This window comes from Vombatus ursinus, unplaced genomic scaffold, assembly GCF_900497805.2.
Source record: "Vombatus ursinus unplaced genomic scaffold, bare-nosed wombat genome assembly UNPS02014791.1, whole genome shotgun sequence".
NCBI classification, from domain to species: Eukaryota; Metazoa; Chordata; class Mammalia; order Diprotodontia; family Vombatidae; genus Vombatus; species Vombatus ursinus.
In genome coordinates, this window is record NW_020954569.1 from 64,543,446 (window position 1) to 64,561,716 (window position 18,271).

The 18,271-nt window shown below is 37.5% G+C and overlaps 1 protein-coding gene across 1 annotated transcript in view; it reads right to left on the reverse strand.

Moving 5' to 3' along the window:
- Positions 1 to 884: 884 nt before the first annotated feature.
- Positions 885 to 18,271, reverse strand: part of SKOR2 (SKI family transcriptional corepressor 2) — a 51,034-nt gene continuing 33,647 nt past the window's right edge. The window contains exons 7-8 of the mRNA XM_027869141.1: positions 9,925 to 9,992; positions 885 to 947 (exon numbers count right to left, since the gene is read on the reverse strand). Of these exons, the coding sequence (XP_027724942.1) occupies positions 885 to 947; positions 9,925 to 9,992 (131 nt within the window). The remainder of the gene's footprint in view (positions 948 to 9,924; positions 9,993 to 18,271) is intronic.

An 18,271-nucleotide genomic window follows, 5' to 3' on the forward strand; every position in this document is an offset into this window, starting at 1 on the left:
ATTCCTTATTGCAAAGGACATATATGTGTTGGGGATAAAATTCTGCTGACAGGAGAGAAATTTGTGAGTTACTATGTCTTATAGACTAAAGAGGGGATGTGGCTTAAGTGTGTTGTATTGTTATTTTTCCTTGGTAGAAAGAGGTATCAGGGGCTACAGCAGGAATCCATCATTGACACCACAAAAGACCCAGATTGTCTTTTTATCAGCAACTCATTGGAACCCTGGGTGCAGTGGAGATTTGCTTGGAGTAAAGAGTTGGTCTTAGTTCCCGGCACTTGTATTTCAACCTGTGATTTCCTTGGTGCAGGGAATTTCTAGTGGAAAAACCCCCTTCTACCAATGTAGGTTAACATTTGCTTTGCCATCAACAATCTTAGAGAATTGCCTGGGGTGTTGAGAAGTTAAGTGACTTGCAGGTTCACATAGTCAGTATATATCACAGGTGGGACTTTAACCCAGATTTTCCTGTCTAAGAGGTGAGCTCTCCATATATGCTGCCATGCTGCCTTTGTACACTTATTTGATAAACATTATATACCTACTCAGGAAATCAGGTTGAGGAGGGGGGCTGGCATAAAGCCCCCCCCACACCATTAAAGAACAATAGAGATCTATTTTGCAGACTGAAAGGTAACTCCCTTATTATTAGTACCCTACCATCAAAATCAAAAGAGGTACATGGCTGGTGCCAAACTTTAATTTCAGCATGTACTACGTAGTGGAGGCCTAGAGACATTACCGAGTCCATGAAGGCATTTCTTTAAAAATACAGATGGAGCTTTTTCATTGCCCTTGACCTAGTAATGCATCAATAAGGAGCAATTACAATCACTGATAGACCACATTTCCAAAAGAATCTCTCTTTCTGGCTGTCTCACCTTTTAGCTCTTGCTGAGATGTGTACCAAGTTTCTCTTTCCTGATCAAGCTGGCTGCATAGGGGATCTGTAAAAGAAACACAAGGAAAACCAGTCAGAGCAGCTCTAAAGGATGACAAGGTACCTAATGTAGAGCTCTTGGTAAACTTCAGACAATCTTAATGCAAACAGATCCTTCCCAAGGGTGATATTTTACAATGGAAAGAGCTTTGTTAAAATGGAAAGATCTTCAATTATTCTGGAGTAAGTGAGCTTTCAAATGTGCTTGTTTAAATATCACTGATTTAAACAAAAAAAGGACCTCAAAGCTGAAACCCCATTAGTGGAGACATTGGAAGTTGGCCAATGTAGACAATATGTCAGATCACTATAGGATTTAGAGTGTCCTTTCCATCAACACTATTATTTACTCTCTCTAGATAAGAAAACTGAGTCATGGGAAAGTTAAGAGATCACCCCAGTCAAAGGACAAGAATGTGCCTAGGATACAGATTTATAAACTGGAATGTGGCATAAATGGAAATCACAAATAGTACTAAATCACAATATATTAAGTACAACATGTAGGCAATTTAAAAATAACAAAGAACTAATAGCATTGATCGAAAAATTACACTTGAAAATATAACCTCTGTATAAAAAAAAGTACAGACTTTGAATGGAGACCAAACCCTGCTTGCCATTTTGATTTATGCAGTGGAAATTCAAGTCACTAAAACTGAACCACTCTTGGATAATTTAGAGTATTTAAATTTGTCTTTCTAATCTATTTGCAGCTAAGGCATCTTTGACTATGATCACTATTTTTATCCTCAGAGGCTCAATTTAACTCTCTAGCTTATTATACAAAAAGAATTTAAAGGATGTATTCATATATCATTACTTTTTTTAAAGTATGTCAATGCCAAAATCCAATTGTGTAGTAAGTTGTCCCCTGTAGACAACACATGGCAATTCACTAAAGGATTTAGAGTCACCTTTTAGCTCATATTGTGATTTATTCTCTCCAGCACGTAATGTGAAATTATAAGCAGGAAAGGAAAGTCAAGTCAGCGAAGTCAACAAGGATTTATTAAGCACTTACTGTGTACTAGGCACTGTGCTAAGTGCTGGGGATACAAATACAAGCAAAAAGAAAGATAGTGCCTGCCTCCAAGGAGCTTAGATTTTATTGAGGAGCCAAAAGTGGAAGGGGAAAGGGAAGGTAGCTATCATAGTGGAGAAAGAATAAAAAAGGAAAATTATTTGATGGAATTACAGATCTGTACACATATTTTGCCTGCCTGTGAAACCTTTCTTCCATATCTCAAACAGTGTTTAAAGGAAACATAATCATAACCAGGCCTGTCATTCTATAAGGAGATGAATAAGATCCCTAGTTAGATGGGGCCAACGAGTCATCAGTGATGTTTGGAGATGAGACTGTGTCTATACTCATAAGCAATCACCTGTGAGCAAATTTTGATGGAAACAATCAGTCAATTGATATCATCTCAGTGATAATTGAAAGTAAATAAAACTACTCTTTGTCATGGGATTGAGAAAAGAGAAGGCTGCCCTTCTGAAATTTTGACTCAACTGACTACGTGCTTTATAGTCATGTATACACAACCCAAATCACAGATATGTGGGTGCAGGTATCTCTGGCTATGGGAGCATGTATCCAGCAGAGGGGATAGATGGTACTGTCGTTAATTATTCATATTTTAATGTATAAAGGTATATTGTTCTGATCCCATACTTCAGGGGATAATCTTGATAGAGGAACTATAGAAACAGTACCTTAACACTTATCTACCATAGTTACTTCATCCATCCCAGACATGGATAGAAAAGATTTTGAATCTCAATTTCAGTAATCATATATTATAATTTTCTAAAGCCTAGGGGTCATTTTTCCTTTTTTTGATGTGTGATTTAATATGACTTTAAGTGAGATTTGATACACATATTGCAAGATAATGTAGGAAACAGAAAGAACACAAAATTTTGAGTTTGAAAATGTACTAAAAAAAGTATAGCTTTGCTTTCACTATTTTTGCTACCTATATCCTTACAAAAAAGCCCCTCTTTCAAGGACTCAGCTTCCTATTTCTGCACTCAAGGTCAAGCAGTCATCTTCAATCACAGGAAAGTTTCTTTAAAGACTAATGATTTTAGATCCAGATAGGGACATCTTTTCAAGTGCAGCAATAAACTATTTCACAAAGATGGAAGGACAAGCAGGAAGAAAGAAAGACAATTTTTTTTAAAGGAAAGAGCTGTAGAGAGTAAGCATACTGGCTCTTAAGGAATCCAGGAATAGAACCAATGTCTGCAGTCATGGTTGCCCCTATTCAGCTTACTGTGGGTTTCATTGTTCTGCTGTTTTTAAGCAACCACGAATTGAGAGTTGTGGCTCACACTGACTCATCATTCCAATGTCACAAATGACAAACCAGGAACACATCATATCACGAGCCTGAGATACTATTCACCGAGGCTGTTCAGGTCATAAAAATCCAGGTGTCTGCTAAGCGTGGAAGGCCCTACTTAGCCTGATCAGGGTCCAGGAGGTTTGCTGTAAGCCAGTCATTGCAGAGAAATCCTCACCACTGCGGTCACTGGGAAATTTCCCTTTTCATTACGCAAATGTTCCAAATCCCCAAGATTGGCAAGAAAAAAGAGAACCTGAATAATATCCTGTCTTAGAATTTCCAAATACCCCAACATGTCTGGGTGGATCAAAAGTGTGAGGTTTGGGGGTATAATAGTAAAGATGAACACTTTCTCAGCAGATTCTTCACCACAAGAATTGTCCTATTTCAATACTACGAGTTTGGTCCAATTTCATGAAGGGAGAAAGAGGACAAAGAATGGGCCTCTGTAATTAAGTATTCATGGATTAACTGTTAGATGTATGCTAATTAGGATGAAAAATCAATGGAAAAAGATGTGGTGTATTGCAAGCCAGAGTCTCACTTACAGCAGTTGTCTTAGAAATCCAGAGCTAGAGAGCATAGTAGAGAGAGAGCTAGCCTCAGAAGAAAGAAGACGAAGGAGGAGGAGGAGGAAAAGAAGAAGATGATGATGATCATCATGATGATGATCATGGTGAACAGGAGTAGTAATAATGATAATGACAAATAGTAGTAATGATAATAGTAATGATAATAATAGTGAACAAGTTACATTAATAATACCAGTAGTATTAATAATAGTAATAATAACAGAAACTTGCACTTATACTGTCCTTTAAGGTTTGTAAAAAGTTTACGTATGTTAACTTGTTTGATCCTCACAACAACCCCATGTTGTAGGTACTATTATTAATCCCCATTTTTTTTACAGATGAAGAAACTGAGGCACAGAGAGGTTAAGTGACTTACCTAGAGTCATACAGCTAGTAAGTTTATGAGGTAGAATTTGAACTCAGATCTTCCTGACTTCAAGTTCTATACAATATCTACTATGACACCTAGCTGCCCCAGACCTAGGTTCAGATCTTGCCTTTGGCATAACCTAGCTGTATGTCCCTGGGCAAGTTGCCTGATTTCTTAAGGCTCCAATCAGTTCTCTAAGATCATAAATCGCCAAACAGTTGATGATCTACATTGGTAGAAGGAGTTTCCTCTCTAGGAGTTCCCTATGCCAGCAAAATCATAGGTGGTTTGGGGTGTGGGGAGTGTGGGTAAGGAAGTCAGGAGCTACTTATCAAGTCATTCGCTTGGTAAGTTTCCTTTTGACTGGAAATGAAACTTAAAGAATTAGGTCTTCTCTAAGAACCTTTTAACTCGATAAAGTGCAAAAAGAGATGTTTTCATTTAACTTGCCCAAAGTCATACAGCTAAGTGGCAGGGGCAGGATTTAAACTTAGGTCTTTCTGTCTCTAAGTCCAGATGTGCAAAAGAAGTCCTTCTATTTCCATTTGAAAACAAAACAAAACAAAACAAACATAAACTCCTCTGTGTTGAACTGGCGGAAACCTGGGCCAGTTCCCACCAGTTAATGCTGGAGGATCTCCAAGGCACTATTGTGGGAGAACTGGGCTGTGGCCAGCCCCAGCTCCTATGGCAACAGGAAAAGACACATATCCCTTCTCCCAGGGATGAGGAGCTTGCTCCACTCCCCCCAGTCAGGAAGTTGTAAACTGCTTTTTTACATGTCCACAGTGAATGAAACATCAGAATTAAATCTATTGATTGAACATTATTTTAATTGAAGCTTTTAATGAAGAACTTGGAGACTTGTGCTTCTCCTGGCTTCTTGAAACTGCAGCTACCTGGCCGAACAGCAGAGGGCACTTGGAGACTAACCCATTTCCTCAGCCTACCTGCATCTCTAGAGTGATGCTGCAAGTTCAAGGAATGTGTTTTTTGGTTTAGCCATTTATCATACGCTCCGCATTGCAGTTTTACAACGTCCTTCAAGAACTTTATTGGAGGAGCATATCCTTAACAAACTTAAAGTCGTAGCTAATGCAAAGAGGCATGCTTTAAACACTTGTCGCCAAATTAGCAAGCAAATACCCAGAATGAGACTAATAGCTTTTGTTAGAAGATACCTGTCTGTCTGTCTGTCTGTCTATCTATCTATCTATCTATATGTATATCGATATATACACACATATGTATATATGTAAATATACACACATATACACACGATCTACATAAACACATATACAGTTATTCCTTCCACATTGTGGGGTTAGGGATGCAGCACTCCACCATCTGGAAAATCTTGGTAAAATTTTTTGGCTCTCCCTTCATACCAAAGAAGAAGTCTGAATTTTTCTTTGATGGGGTATTTATAGTACCTCATTATAAAATTTGGGTTGATATTACATAATACTCTACATATATTTTATGCATTTCTGAGTTTCTAAACATTTTCTGTGTTGCCTGCTGGCCTTTGTATGTATTTGCAGCTTCTACAAAGCTTCCCAAAAATTCCCATTTAATGTCTTATGCTGACCTGCAATATATTGAAACCACAATGGAGTAAGTCATGATGTGGAAGGGATAATTGTATAATGCACATATACATATACTTGCAACATACATGTATATATGTGTATATATGTATATGAACATATATTCATGTGTGCATATATGTGGATGGATGAATGGATGGTCAGGTCCTTAAAGGAACTTTGTCAAAAGGCTATTGGCTGGGATTCAATTTATCCTCTCTTATTTCCAATTCTAATGTGTTAGTTATTATTTTTTTAAAAAGGAAAATGAATTTCCATTATGCCACTTGTGAATGGGTAAATAAGCCTTTTAAAAAATACTATAAGCTTTGCCCAAAAGCTGGTCTAATTTTCAAGTTTCTATATTTAGACCTCAGGAAAAATATTTTGTTTTGCTTTTGTTTTGTTTCAATGCAAATCTGGTTTAGAAATGAAAGTTATGAGCATCTAAAATAGTTTTTCCAGAATATTTTTCAGCATCTACTTTGATCTGTACATTTTAGAACTTGGATCCTAGTAAATTATTTTAATTCACAAGTGAACACAGGTAAAAACTATTAACCTAATTCTTTATATGGTTTCCCTCTTCCATGACCACATATGATTCATTTGACTATCATGATCACCACGTCTCATTTTCCTAATGGAATAAAGAAGAGTTCATGTTCTGGATGTAATTTTGAATAAAATGAACACAGTGTAACAATATCATGCAGATTTCCTTAGAAATCTTTGCAGAGTTTGGAGGGATTTACATATTTGAACTCCTAGTGATTATGGAATTAACACATGCTTTTCTATCATCTTAAGGATATTAAGAATTGGCTCTTTTCTGAGTTAACAAGGTACTCACTAACTATAAGAGGATTTACACTCAGTTATCCTAGCCTCAAAGGGCAGATAAAATCTCATGGTAACTATATTCACTTATGAGTGCAATGATTCAAGGAAGATGAAAGCTAGTGACTTTAAAGCCTGATAATTTATTAATAGCCACAAAATGACTTGGATTTTCCTTGGGCACTTTGGGAGGTACAGAATATTTCCCCCTGCCAATTGATCAGAGGCCAGATAATTTATTTGAGCAATAGTTTGCTGATATCACATGGTCAATAACGATGAGCGGATGGACTAGGTAGCTGTCTGTGACATCACTTTCCCACTTGTCCAAAAATAACTTTCCCACCAGCATCTGAAATGTTCCTTATCATGGTTACTCAGCTGAGTTAAGGCATTTTCAGGAAGATTGTAAACTTACTGAGGGCACGGACTGGATTTTTTTTTTTTTTGGCATCTCCAGCATAGCGTCCTGTACATTAGACCACAGCTGCAATTTCATGGGTGCAAGAAACTCTACTTAATAAGTTTCCTTTACCAAGGCAGATCTCCAGTTTTTCTGTAACTTAGAGTCTTAGCTAGTTGGTTGCCTCTACAATCGAGAGGTTAAGTGACTTGGCCAGGGTCACACATACAGTACATGTCAGGTGTAGGACTTGAATTCAGGTCCTCCTGACTCAGAGGCTAGCTTGCGACAGCAAGTGAAGGCGCCATGTAATGCTGCCTTTTTGACTTTCAAAGATAACAAATAAGATAAGCTTAATAAACAGTCATATTGGCCTTTATTGAAGTGGGCATATGTTATCTAAGAGAGGCAGCACATGTAACACTTTTAATATTAATTATTATTTAATTAATTTTTGAGTTCCCTAAAAAATAGTTATCAACTGAAAAAGAAGAAGTCTTTTTAGCTGAATTTGGGTACAGCTACCAAAATAAACAATTATAATTCAAAAATTATATAATTTAATAATTATTTATTAATTAACATATTAATATGTTAAACATGGTTGCCTATTACCTAGCAGAGGGCAGAACCCTAAGAAAATAGGAGACTGGACAAGAAAAATCTCATTTGGGGACAGAGAGATAACAATGATTCAGAGCATGAAGTCCAATTTGAGGAAGGCCAGTTCAGGTAGGGGACTACATGGGAAACCCTCGGAGTAACAAGGCCCCCAGGAAGGCCTTCAAGCTTTGGGAGTGAGTGCCTCCTTCCAGTAAGGGATAGGACTTGAGGAGAAGTGGGAACGACTGCAAAATGTTGCCACCTTTGGCTCAGGGTGTAACAGTGCATTGCAACAATAATTCAGAGCACTAACTGGGATTCTACTGGCTCCCAAGGATTCCCCCAATTTACCAACCATTCTGAATGAATAACACTTGTCAAAACTGACAAGTCGATTTCTGCAAAATTCTTTGTAAAGAGTGCAATGCAAATTCTTAGTGATAAAACCTTGACTCACATTCCAGGAATTTTAAAGAACTTTGTGTTTTTTCCTTCTGACAATAGTAATTCCCTACAACCTTGGTGTTATGTTGTCTCCATTAAAAAAAAAATAGTTGCAAAAGACAAGCACTAAAGTTGCATAAGTGACATTAGACAGCTTGGTCAGTGGCAATGAGAACTCTGATTCTACTTTTTATTCTACTAATTTAATGTGCTTTTAATGCTTTTGTGCTTGTAGTCAAACCTACACTTGGGTGATAATTCCCTTTTTGTGACTCTAAAAATTGTGCTTTGCATGGTGGAATTTGTGATAATTTTAAGTTCTTAGTCCCAGAAACCATTCCCTCCCCCAAGAAAATCACAACAACTAAATGATGAACCTTGAGAATTTGAAAGTTTCCCCAAATCTGCAATGTAAATTTACAACTCAATAGGTTGACTAAAGGAGACAATCAAGGATATTTTGGGTGAAAAATCAGCTTAGAACTGTTATGTCCTAGAATATAAACGCAAAAAATGCCACAAATAGATTGATTTGAGCTCCCTAAAGAATGATTATCAACTGAAAAAGAGGAAGTTCTTTTCACTGAATTTGGGTACAGCTACCAAAATAAACAAACAATCATAATTCAAAAATAAAAGTACAGGGATGAAGGAGCCTGTTTAAAAGTTAGGTATCTACTTAGAGATGTGCAAATCTGACTGAGGTTCCTGAGTGTCTTGGGTCAATGATGACATTGGTAAAATTGTTTGTTTGCACAACTCTAACTTAACAACCATCTTTGAAATGGTCCTCAAAATGTGAAAATAAAATGAGATTATTTATAATATTAATGTCAAGAATCTCCATTAATATAAAAATAATTTCACAGATGCAGAAAAATGCTAATATATATTCCTCTTAGAAAAACCAAGCTGAATAGAGAGGTCGATAGACAGATTGATAGGGAGGCTAATAGATTAATATTCAAATAGATATATACATACATATTATGGTATGAAGAAGATATGGACAAATGTTAAATCTCAAAATAACAAGCAACATAAATTATAATGATTGCCATGCCTTGAACATTAAAAAGATGAGGATACTATCCATGTAGTTCAGTATATTTTACAAACTTTTAGGGAGAGAAGTATTTTCCCTATTTTATAGATGAAAGATGAAAAGCTTGGGAAATTGTCTTACAAGCACTGTTGAAAAATACCATATAGAAAGAGATCTGTATCAGAAAAGAGTTTCAGAGAGGGAGGGTAATGACTTTAGAAAAATAATTCTTATTTGCTTATTATCAGTCAGTCAATAAACATTTACTAAGCACCTAGTAGTGTTAGACACTGTGCTAAGTGCTGTTACTGTACAAGTAGATCTTGGGTATTATAAAATTATAAGAATGATTATCATAAGTAAATTAAGAATGGTGTTACATATTTAATTCTGAAATCCTTTGTTTCTTGTCATCATCCTTTATATGAATTTAATCAATATATATGTATACACTAAGGATTATATTTGTAGGAAAAGTCCTAGGGTTTGTGTTATACAAATTATGAGATATTCAGGTAAGTCTCTGTATCCCACACTGACAATTTACACATCTGTCTATTGACACATGTTAAGTAGTTACATTTAGATGAAACGTACTGACACATCTGCTTGCCCTGTGTCTAAGTAAATCTCATGGTAATTAGCATTCAAACCAGTTGAGAAGAAAGTGGACCAAAGGGTTTTAGAGCAGAAATCTAGATGTCAAAACCAAAATAAATCAAGAAATATCTTTTGAAGTAGAAAGAAATATATCTTACAATTTGTAACTGTTGTACCATTTCTTCTCGATATGCTAGTTCTCTTTTCATCTGATCCTGAAAATTATCTGTGGGAGACAGGGAAATAAAGAAATTAATTAAAATAGTAACATGAAAAATATCCTTTTAGTACATTCAAGTCAAAATACCACTGAAGGCATTTTAAAACATGGCCCAGTTCTTTGGTATCATTCCAAAAAAAAATTAAATTGAAAATTGTTCTGAGAACTCTTTGTTTGTGATACAGTATCACCGTAGCTATATCAGAAGCTCCTTGAAGCTTGAGATTATATTTCCTTCCACAGCATCTAGTGCTGTCTTTTATACACAGTAGGTACTCAATATACATTTGTTGATTAATTCATATGAGTGAATTGCAGAGCTCTTATATGACTTCCACTGGACCAAAGCATGGGCCAGGAGGAGAGGCACAGCTTAGGGGAAGAGCCAACTCTGGAGCTCTATAGTAATAAAAATGTTTAGGTTGAACTGGGCTTTATTATTTTATAGTGAGAGACTCATGCTGGGTTATGCCTCCCGGGTAAATCGTATGTAGGACCATAAAAGATAATTATCCTGATTCATTGAAAGTCTTAATTTCCAGGAATGGTGAAAACCATGCCATTGATTCCTATCTCTGTCTTACTCTTGTATAGAGACACGTCACACAAAACCAGGCTGCTCGTATTTTGGATGGAGGATCCCCAGTGAGGTTAGGCATAGAGTATAGCTTTAGCCATTCTCTTGTATTCTTCATTGCATCATAGCAGTAATAAATCTTAAGAAATCATCCTGGCTGGGTATGATGGTGCAAGCCTATGAGACCTGCTACTAGGGAAGCTGAGACTATTTCAATAGCTTAAATTCAAAAGTTGTGAGCTACATTAGGGCTAAAGCTGATCAGGTGTCCACCCTAAGTCTGACATCAATATAAGGAACCCCTGAGAGTGAGGGGCTACTGGGTTGCCTAAAGCAGGGATGAACTGGCCCAAGTTAGAAATGGAGTAGGACAACACTCCATGCTGATGAGTAGTAGGATTGGGCATCTGCACTTGTGGCTGGGGTGAGAAAGGGAGATCTAATCTCAACGACAACAACAACAACAAAAACAAACAAAATGAAACAAAACAAAAAATAAACCATCTTGCCATACTTTATTTGGAAAGTTCTTGGGCTTTTTATAGTACAGAACAAATTATTCCTGGATTTGCTCCAAATATTTGTCATATCTGTTCAATGTGATTGTTATAAATGTAAGAGCAGGCCAACCATTGACTTTTCTTATTTCAATGAAGGACAAACGTAACCTCATTTTCCACCTGAAGATTATCAATGCAATGACCAATCATGACTCCATAAGACTGATGATGAAGCATCCTTCCCACCACTTGGCAGAGAGGTGATGGATGGCAGGAGCAGAATGAGACATGTATTTTCAGACATGACCAATGTGTGGATTTGTTTTGTTTGACTATACTTATTTGTTACAAGGGAGCACCTTTATTTTTTATGCAAAGAGAGGTGTGTGTGTATGTGTGTGTGGGTAGGAAGTGAGGTATAGTGACAGAGATAAAAAACAAAGAAAAGGGCATCAATGAAATATTTTGAAAACACAGAAGAGAGCAAAAGGAAGGTCAGAAGGGGACATAGACAAGCAAAGTATTTTGTATTATGGTGTTAAATATGATACACACTTTAAAAAACAAGCTGTATGTATAGAGACTAACTTTCATAGACAGTCCTTTTTCTCTTCTCTATATATGGAAATATTCATGTTTGCTAATTTTTGTCAAGTTCATAATAAAAAGAGAAAATTGAAAAAAAGAAAAACAAAGAACAACAACAAAAAACTTCCTTCGTAGGTCATGATAAAGTCAGAAGTCATGTAGTATAATGAAAAGAATATTGCACCAAGTACTGGGAGCAAGAGGAAAGGGAAGAGAAGGGAGAAGCTGTGATGCACTGGGTAGAGTGGAAGGGTGTCAGCACAACACACAATGCTTTGGAAATGCTGCACGGCTTCTCACCTTGTCTCCTAAGCTGATGCTTGTGCTCCCCACCCCACACTCATTTCATTCCTATAGGGATTTCAGGATAAGAAAACTCCTTTATCAATGTAGGTCAGCACCTTCTCTTATAGTAATAGGCTCTAATCTTAGAGAATAGAGCTCCAGAGTTGGCTCTTCCCCTAAGCTGTGCCTCTCCTCCTGGCCCATGCTTTGGTCCAGTGGAAGTCATATAAGAGCTCTGCGATTCACTTATGTGAATTAATCAACAAATGTATATTCAGTACCTACTGTGTATAAAAGACAGCACTAGATGCTGTGGAAGGAAATATAATCTCAAGCTTAGAGGATCCCTGAGACTTGGGTGACATAGCCAAGTGCATGTATGTCATGTGCAGGATTGGAACCCAGTTGTTTAGTATTTTTCAAGAGAGAAGACACCATCCAAAGTTAAAAGTGAAAGGACAAGGGTGTGTGTGTGTGTGTGTGTGTGTGTGTGTGTGTGTGTGTGTGTGTGTTTTAAAGCTTTAATCTCTGTTCTTTCTAGGAAGTCCAAGGAACAGTTTGGTCAGGTATAGGACCAGGTGATAAAATGCTTTGGAACGACCTGTCTAGGGAGTCTATAAAGGTCCCTTGATGAATCTGGAAAAAAAATGGGAAGGAAGTGACTAATAAACATTACTCAGGACTGTGTGAATGAGAACTAGTATTTATTTAAATTACGGTCTTTGCCCAAAGATAGAGTATTAGCTAGGTCAGTATTCCAAGACATCACTATAGGCATTCCCTTCAGGAATGCTGGTCCCAGCCCTTCTACGTCTTAAAGAGATTGCTTCATGAGTTTCCCCAGCCAAAAAATTTCCTTATCTGATGACCAGTCCTCCTGTGGTGAACTTTTTTTTGGAAATAAGTTTAGGAGATTCTTGGTAGCAGACATGCAAATCCACCAGTGGATCTCCATGCTGAGCTTTTTCAGATTGGTAGGACCCAACCGAATTTATACTTGCTTGGCACAGGCTTGAGGAACCCAGGTCCACTTTCATGATGAGGCATCAGAGTGAAACTTTGGACCACACTTATTCTGTCATTGTTGAGGAAATTCAGTAGGCCAATGCAGATTACCTGCCCTACAAATCATAGTTTGAGAGGGTTGCCTGGGGGGCACTGAGGTTTTAAGTGAATTGCCCAGAGTCACCCAGTCAATCTGTGTAAGAGGTCACATTTGAATCCAGGGCTTTCTGATTCAGAAGCTAGCTTGCTATCCACTCTAGGTGGATGATTCTGGGTGGGAATTCAGTGGAGGAAAATATTATTAAAATGAGTAAAATAAACCATGAAGTTAGCAGTTTTTGTTAGAAGAAAAATTAAGGTTCATTTCACTGGAGGCTGGAGAAAGATGTCAATGCAATGAAATCAAGAGGTTTTGCACTATTCTCTGAGGGTTAGAGAAGGCACTGTTTGCTAGGGAGGAGAGGAGGTTATTAAGCTATGATTTCTGCATTCAAAGCAAGTCTGATCACAAAAAAATTCTTGGAAAGTGATAGTAAAAGGAGGTGGTAGAAAAGAAAAACAGTAGAAATGGAGGAGCACCAGAAATAATTCAATTCAGTTAGACATTTATTTCCGATATGCCCAACACTATGTTATATAGTAGAGATTTGTTGTTGTTGTTGTTTTGTTGATTTAGTCATGTTAGACTCTTTGTGACCCTATTTGGGGTATTCTTGGCAAAGATACTGAAGTGGTTTACCATTTCTTTCTCCAGTTCATTTTATAGGTGAGGAAACTGAGGCCCAGGGTCACATAGCTAGTAAGTGTCGGAGGCCAGATTTGAACTCAGGAAGATAAGTCTTCCTGACTCTAGGACCAGTCACTCTATCCACTGTGCCACCTAGCTGCCCAATACTGGGGATACAAAGATACAAATGGAACAATCCTTACCCTCAGAAAAATGGCATTCTATTGGGGGAGGGGAAGGACGCAATGAGGAAAGTTGTGTATTGCAACTGCAGGGAGTTTGAAAAACTAAAATGACTTTGAAAAACATCCAGAAATTGAAGGAATACATCAGAGATTCTGAAATGATTGATTAATCCTGCAACCCCCAGACCTGTTGTCCCTTCAATTATACAATAACAAAAAGTTCCATGGTTCATCTTGCAGTCTCTATCAACATCCAATTGTCCTTGGAGTTCTGGTGTCTCTCAGTAGGACCATGTAGGACTGGAAGGGGAAAGTAGGATGAAAAGGAGGCAGAAGATCAGGGCTGGTGCTATATCTATGGCCTTTACTTGGCCATTCTCACCACTAGACACAGCTCTTCTGAGCTTTGGTCTTCATAACCTTCCAGAATTCTCTGATATCCTGAAGGGGAGTCCCATAATGAAGTGAATTTTAACGTCCAAAAGGGAAGACAGTCACTAAATACCTATCATTGTCAGTAATGGCTTCGTGTGAAGGAGTAGAACCATCCACAGATATATGGAGGGTGTAGATCTCAACTAGGTAAATAAAATTGTAGCAAGAAATCCTTATAACATTTTTGAATAGGAGTTATTTATGTAATCAAAAGAAGGCTATAAAATAAAATCAGACTATGGAGATGGACAAAAAAGACCTCACAATTAAAGTCCAGTATTTGACCATGCCAAACAAACAAGCAACCTAAAACCCAAGCAAGTTGTTGTTGAGTCATTTCAGTCATGTCTAACTCTCCATAACCCCATCTGGGATTTTCTTGGCAAAAATCTGGAGTGGATTGTCATTTCCTTCTCAAGCTCATTTTACAGATGAGGAACTGAGGCAAACAGGATTAAGTGACTTACTCAGGGTCACATAGCATAGACCCAAGCATGCACCCATTATATCAGGACCCTACCTCTTTTTTTGATTTAAGAAACACTGGTCTACCAGTGACTTTCAGTTATGCCTTCTCAAATATCCTGGATAATTGTTGTTGTTTTTATATTATACCTATGTGGCAAGATTTGGTAAGCAACACACCCCTAACTCAAATCAAGCTATCATCCCTGTGGTACTTCCCCCTTGCTTTGTAGAAAGCTGTCAGGGATGGGGCAGCTAGGTGGGCAGTGGGTAGAGCACCGGCCCTGAAGTCAGAAAGACCTGAGTTCAAATCTGGCCCCAAACACTTGACACTTACTAGCTGTGTGACCCTGGGCAAGTCACTTAATCCCAATTGCTTAAAAAAAAAAAAGAAAAAAAAAGAAAGAAAGTTGTCAGGGAGCCACTGATCTCCAAAATCTCCTCTCTAGCCTCCTTGCCTCTAGCCTCTACCAGACTAGATTAGAAGCAACCATCTTCTTAAAGTATCATTTTGATCATGTCACTTATTCGTCTCCTTAGATATCTGCAGTGGCTCTCTAAAAACAAATTGTAAATGAGATCAGCTATCTTTCACAGCTATGGCTAAGGGTCAATTCTTAACCAAAAAAGGGAGAGAGATGATGACAAAAGATGAAACAGATCATTTTGATAACATTGGAAAACTTTTGTATAGATAAGATTAATGCAAGTAGGGATAAGATAAGAAGGGAAGACACTGACTAACAAATGTGTAAGACCTAAAACCATTTCCTAATCGATAAGTGGTTAAAAGGTATGAACAAAGAGTTCTCAAAAGGAGAATTGTAAACAATTAACAACCATATGAAAGAATTGCTCTAATCACTTGTAATAAGAAACACAGATAAAAACAACTCTCAAGTTTCACTTCATACCCAGAAAACTGACAAAAAATGGGAATAGTCAATATTGGAGGGATTGTGGGATGATGGGCACACTGATTAGCTCTGTTGGTAGAGTTGTAGATTAGTCCAAACATTCTGGAAAGCAATTTGGAATTGTATGAAGAAAGGCACTACAAATATCCATACCTTTTAGTCTAGCAATAACATTCCTAAGCATATATCCCAAAGAGCTCAATGACAGAAAAACTTGATATGCACCAAAATATTTATAGCTACACTTTTTGTGATAGCAAAGAACTGGAAACAAAGCAAATGGCTTAACAAGTTATGGTGCATGAAGGTAATGGAATATTACTGTGCTGTACAAAATGGTGAACATAATGAATAAAGGGAGGTACATGAAGACAAATAAACTGATATAGCCTGAAGTAAGCAGAACCAGGCAAATGCGGTAGACAGCGATGACAAAGCATTCGTTAAGGGCCCATTATGTGCCAAGAGCAGAGGATGCAAAATTAAAATATCTACCTTTAAGGAGCTTACGTTCTAGTAGAAGGAGACAACACGTGTAGGGGAGTAGCGGCCTGTGAGAGGTGTTTTGGTTTGGAAAAGTATGGGCTGGTGAGTGGAGCCAAAGGAGAGCAAATTAACACAACAACCTCAACAATGTAAATGGAAAGAATAACAACAATAAACAATCGAAAAAGAATGTTGCAAACTTATAAATACCACGCTTGTTCCCTGATAAGAGATATGAGAAGGCACTTTTTCCCACTTTTTTGTAGAAGTGAAGGACAATGGGTATGGAATATTGCATATGATGTCAGATTTTTTCAATATTTGGTAGCTTTACTCAACTATTTTTTCTCTCTCTTCCTTTTCATTCTTTGTTATAAAGGATGGCTTTCTGGAAGAGAGATTGTAGGTTTTAAGGCTCCTCCAGTTAACCTTTCCCTACTCCGGCTTTATCTCCCACTACATCCTACCTGGTACGTTCTGCTTTAGCCAACCACAACTACTTACCATCCCCAGCACGACTCATTTAGTATTTCTTCTGACCGATTCTTCCAACCTGAATTTTTTCCCCTCTGCCTATTAATTCATATCCTTTCCCATCTAGAAACATTGCTGACTTAATGAATATTTTTAAAGCAATTTGTTGAAGTTTCACTTCCTCCATGAAGTCTTCCCAGGTTAACCCTATCCGACTCTGATCAGTATCACCATTCTAGGAAACCTTTTAGTGTTTATAAGCCACCATGATGAGTTATATGAAGGGCAGTGTGGCTTAGTGGATGGGATACTGACTTCAGAAGCAAGAAGAGGTTGTCAAGTCTAGTCTCCAACATATACTGACTGTGTGACCCTTAGCCTCTTAGATTCCCTAGGCAGGTCTTAAAAAGATGTCAATCGGTAGAAAAAGGATTAGCTGATGGTGTTTCTTCATCTAGGGATTCTCTATGCCAATAAAATCACAGATCGTGACCATATCCACAAATATTTTTATCACTTATGTATGGGTTTCTCTCTCTGCCCCCCCCCTAGATTTTAAGTTCCTTAAAGGCAAGAATCCTTTATTTGCCTTTCTAATCACCAAATGCTTTGTACATTGATCTGTACAAGTGTATGCGCAGTATATATTTTTGCCCACATTTGCCTAAATGACACATTGACATCCTTCTCTGAGAATTCACACATTTCCAGTTCTTTCGGAGTTGCAAATTTTGGTGATATTGGTCAGCGCTGGAAGGGACCTTATTAACCATCTAGTGCTGTTCCCCTCCCAGTTTACAAATGAGGAAACAATGTCACAGAGATTAATTGACTTTCTCAAGTCATTCAATTAATAAGGGACAGTTAGTCAACAAGTACCTACTGTGTGCTAGGCATTGTGCTAAGCTGGGACTGGAACCCAAGTCTCTTGACTCCAAATCCAGCCCTCCTGATAGGCATGTGTAGAACATTCCTTAAAGTGTTCATGCAGGGACTTTTATTTTATATTTATTGAATAAACCAGAGTAGATGACTTCTGAGGTTCCTTTCAGCTCTAAATCTATGATATAGTTTTTATTCTTCAATAAAATTAAAGAAACTAAAACTTAACTAAGCTTAATTATTTTTTAAAAAAATCTAAACACCAATGATAAAATGCAATGGTAAAAAAGGGGACATAAAATAACATTTTTTTGGAGAAATTAGAGTGTGCCTGGGCATACTCAGCATGCCTAGTCAGTATACTTATGTTGCTTCAGCTATATTATGCTTTTACAGAGTGATTTTTATGTAGTAGACACACAGGTATCTCTTGAATTGAACTGAACTGAATTCTAAAAGACCCAGCTTTCCCCATTTCATGCTCACATAGAAAACAAACAATTCTTTTATCCATGTTTCACTTCTGACCTTAAACCTGATGCCTCTACTTTCTCGCTACAAGTTTTTTCTTTGACCTTGCCACAACCTAACATCTACCCCCTCCACTTCCTAGAGATGACTCATTCTGAAAACCAATGACTTCTTCATGATGGAAAGGGAAGAGTCGCTTAAGAATCCTTTAGCTTTTCATATACTTATTTATTCTCTCCTTTTCTGTACTTCTCAGAACTTGGATCTAAGGCACTTCATTGTGGTAAC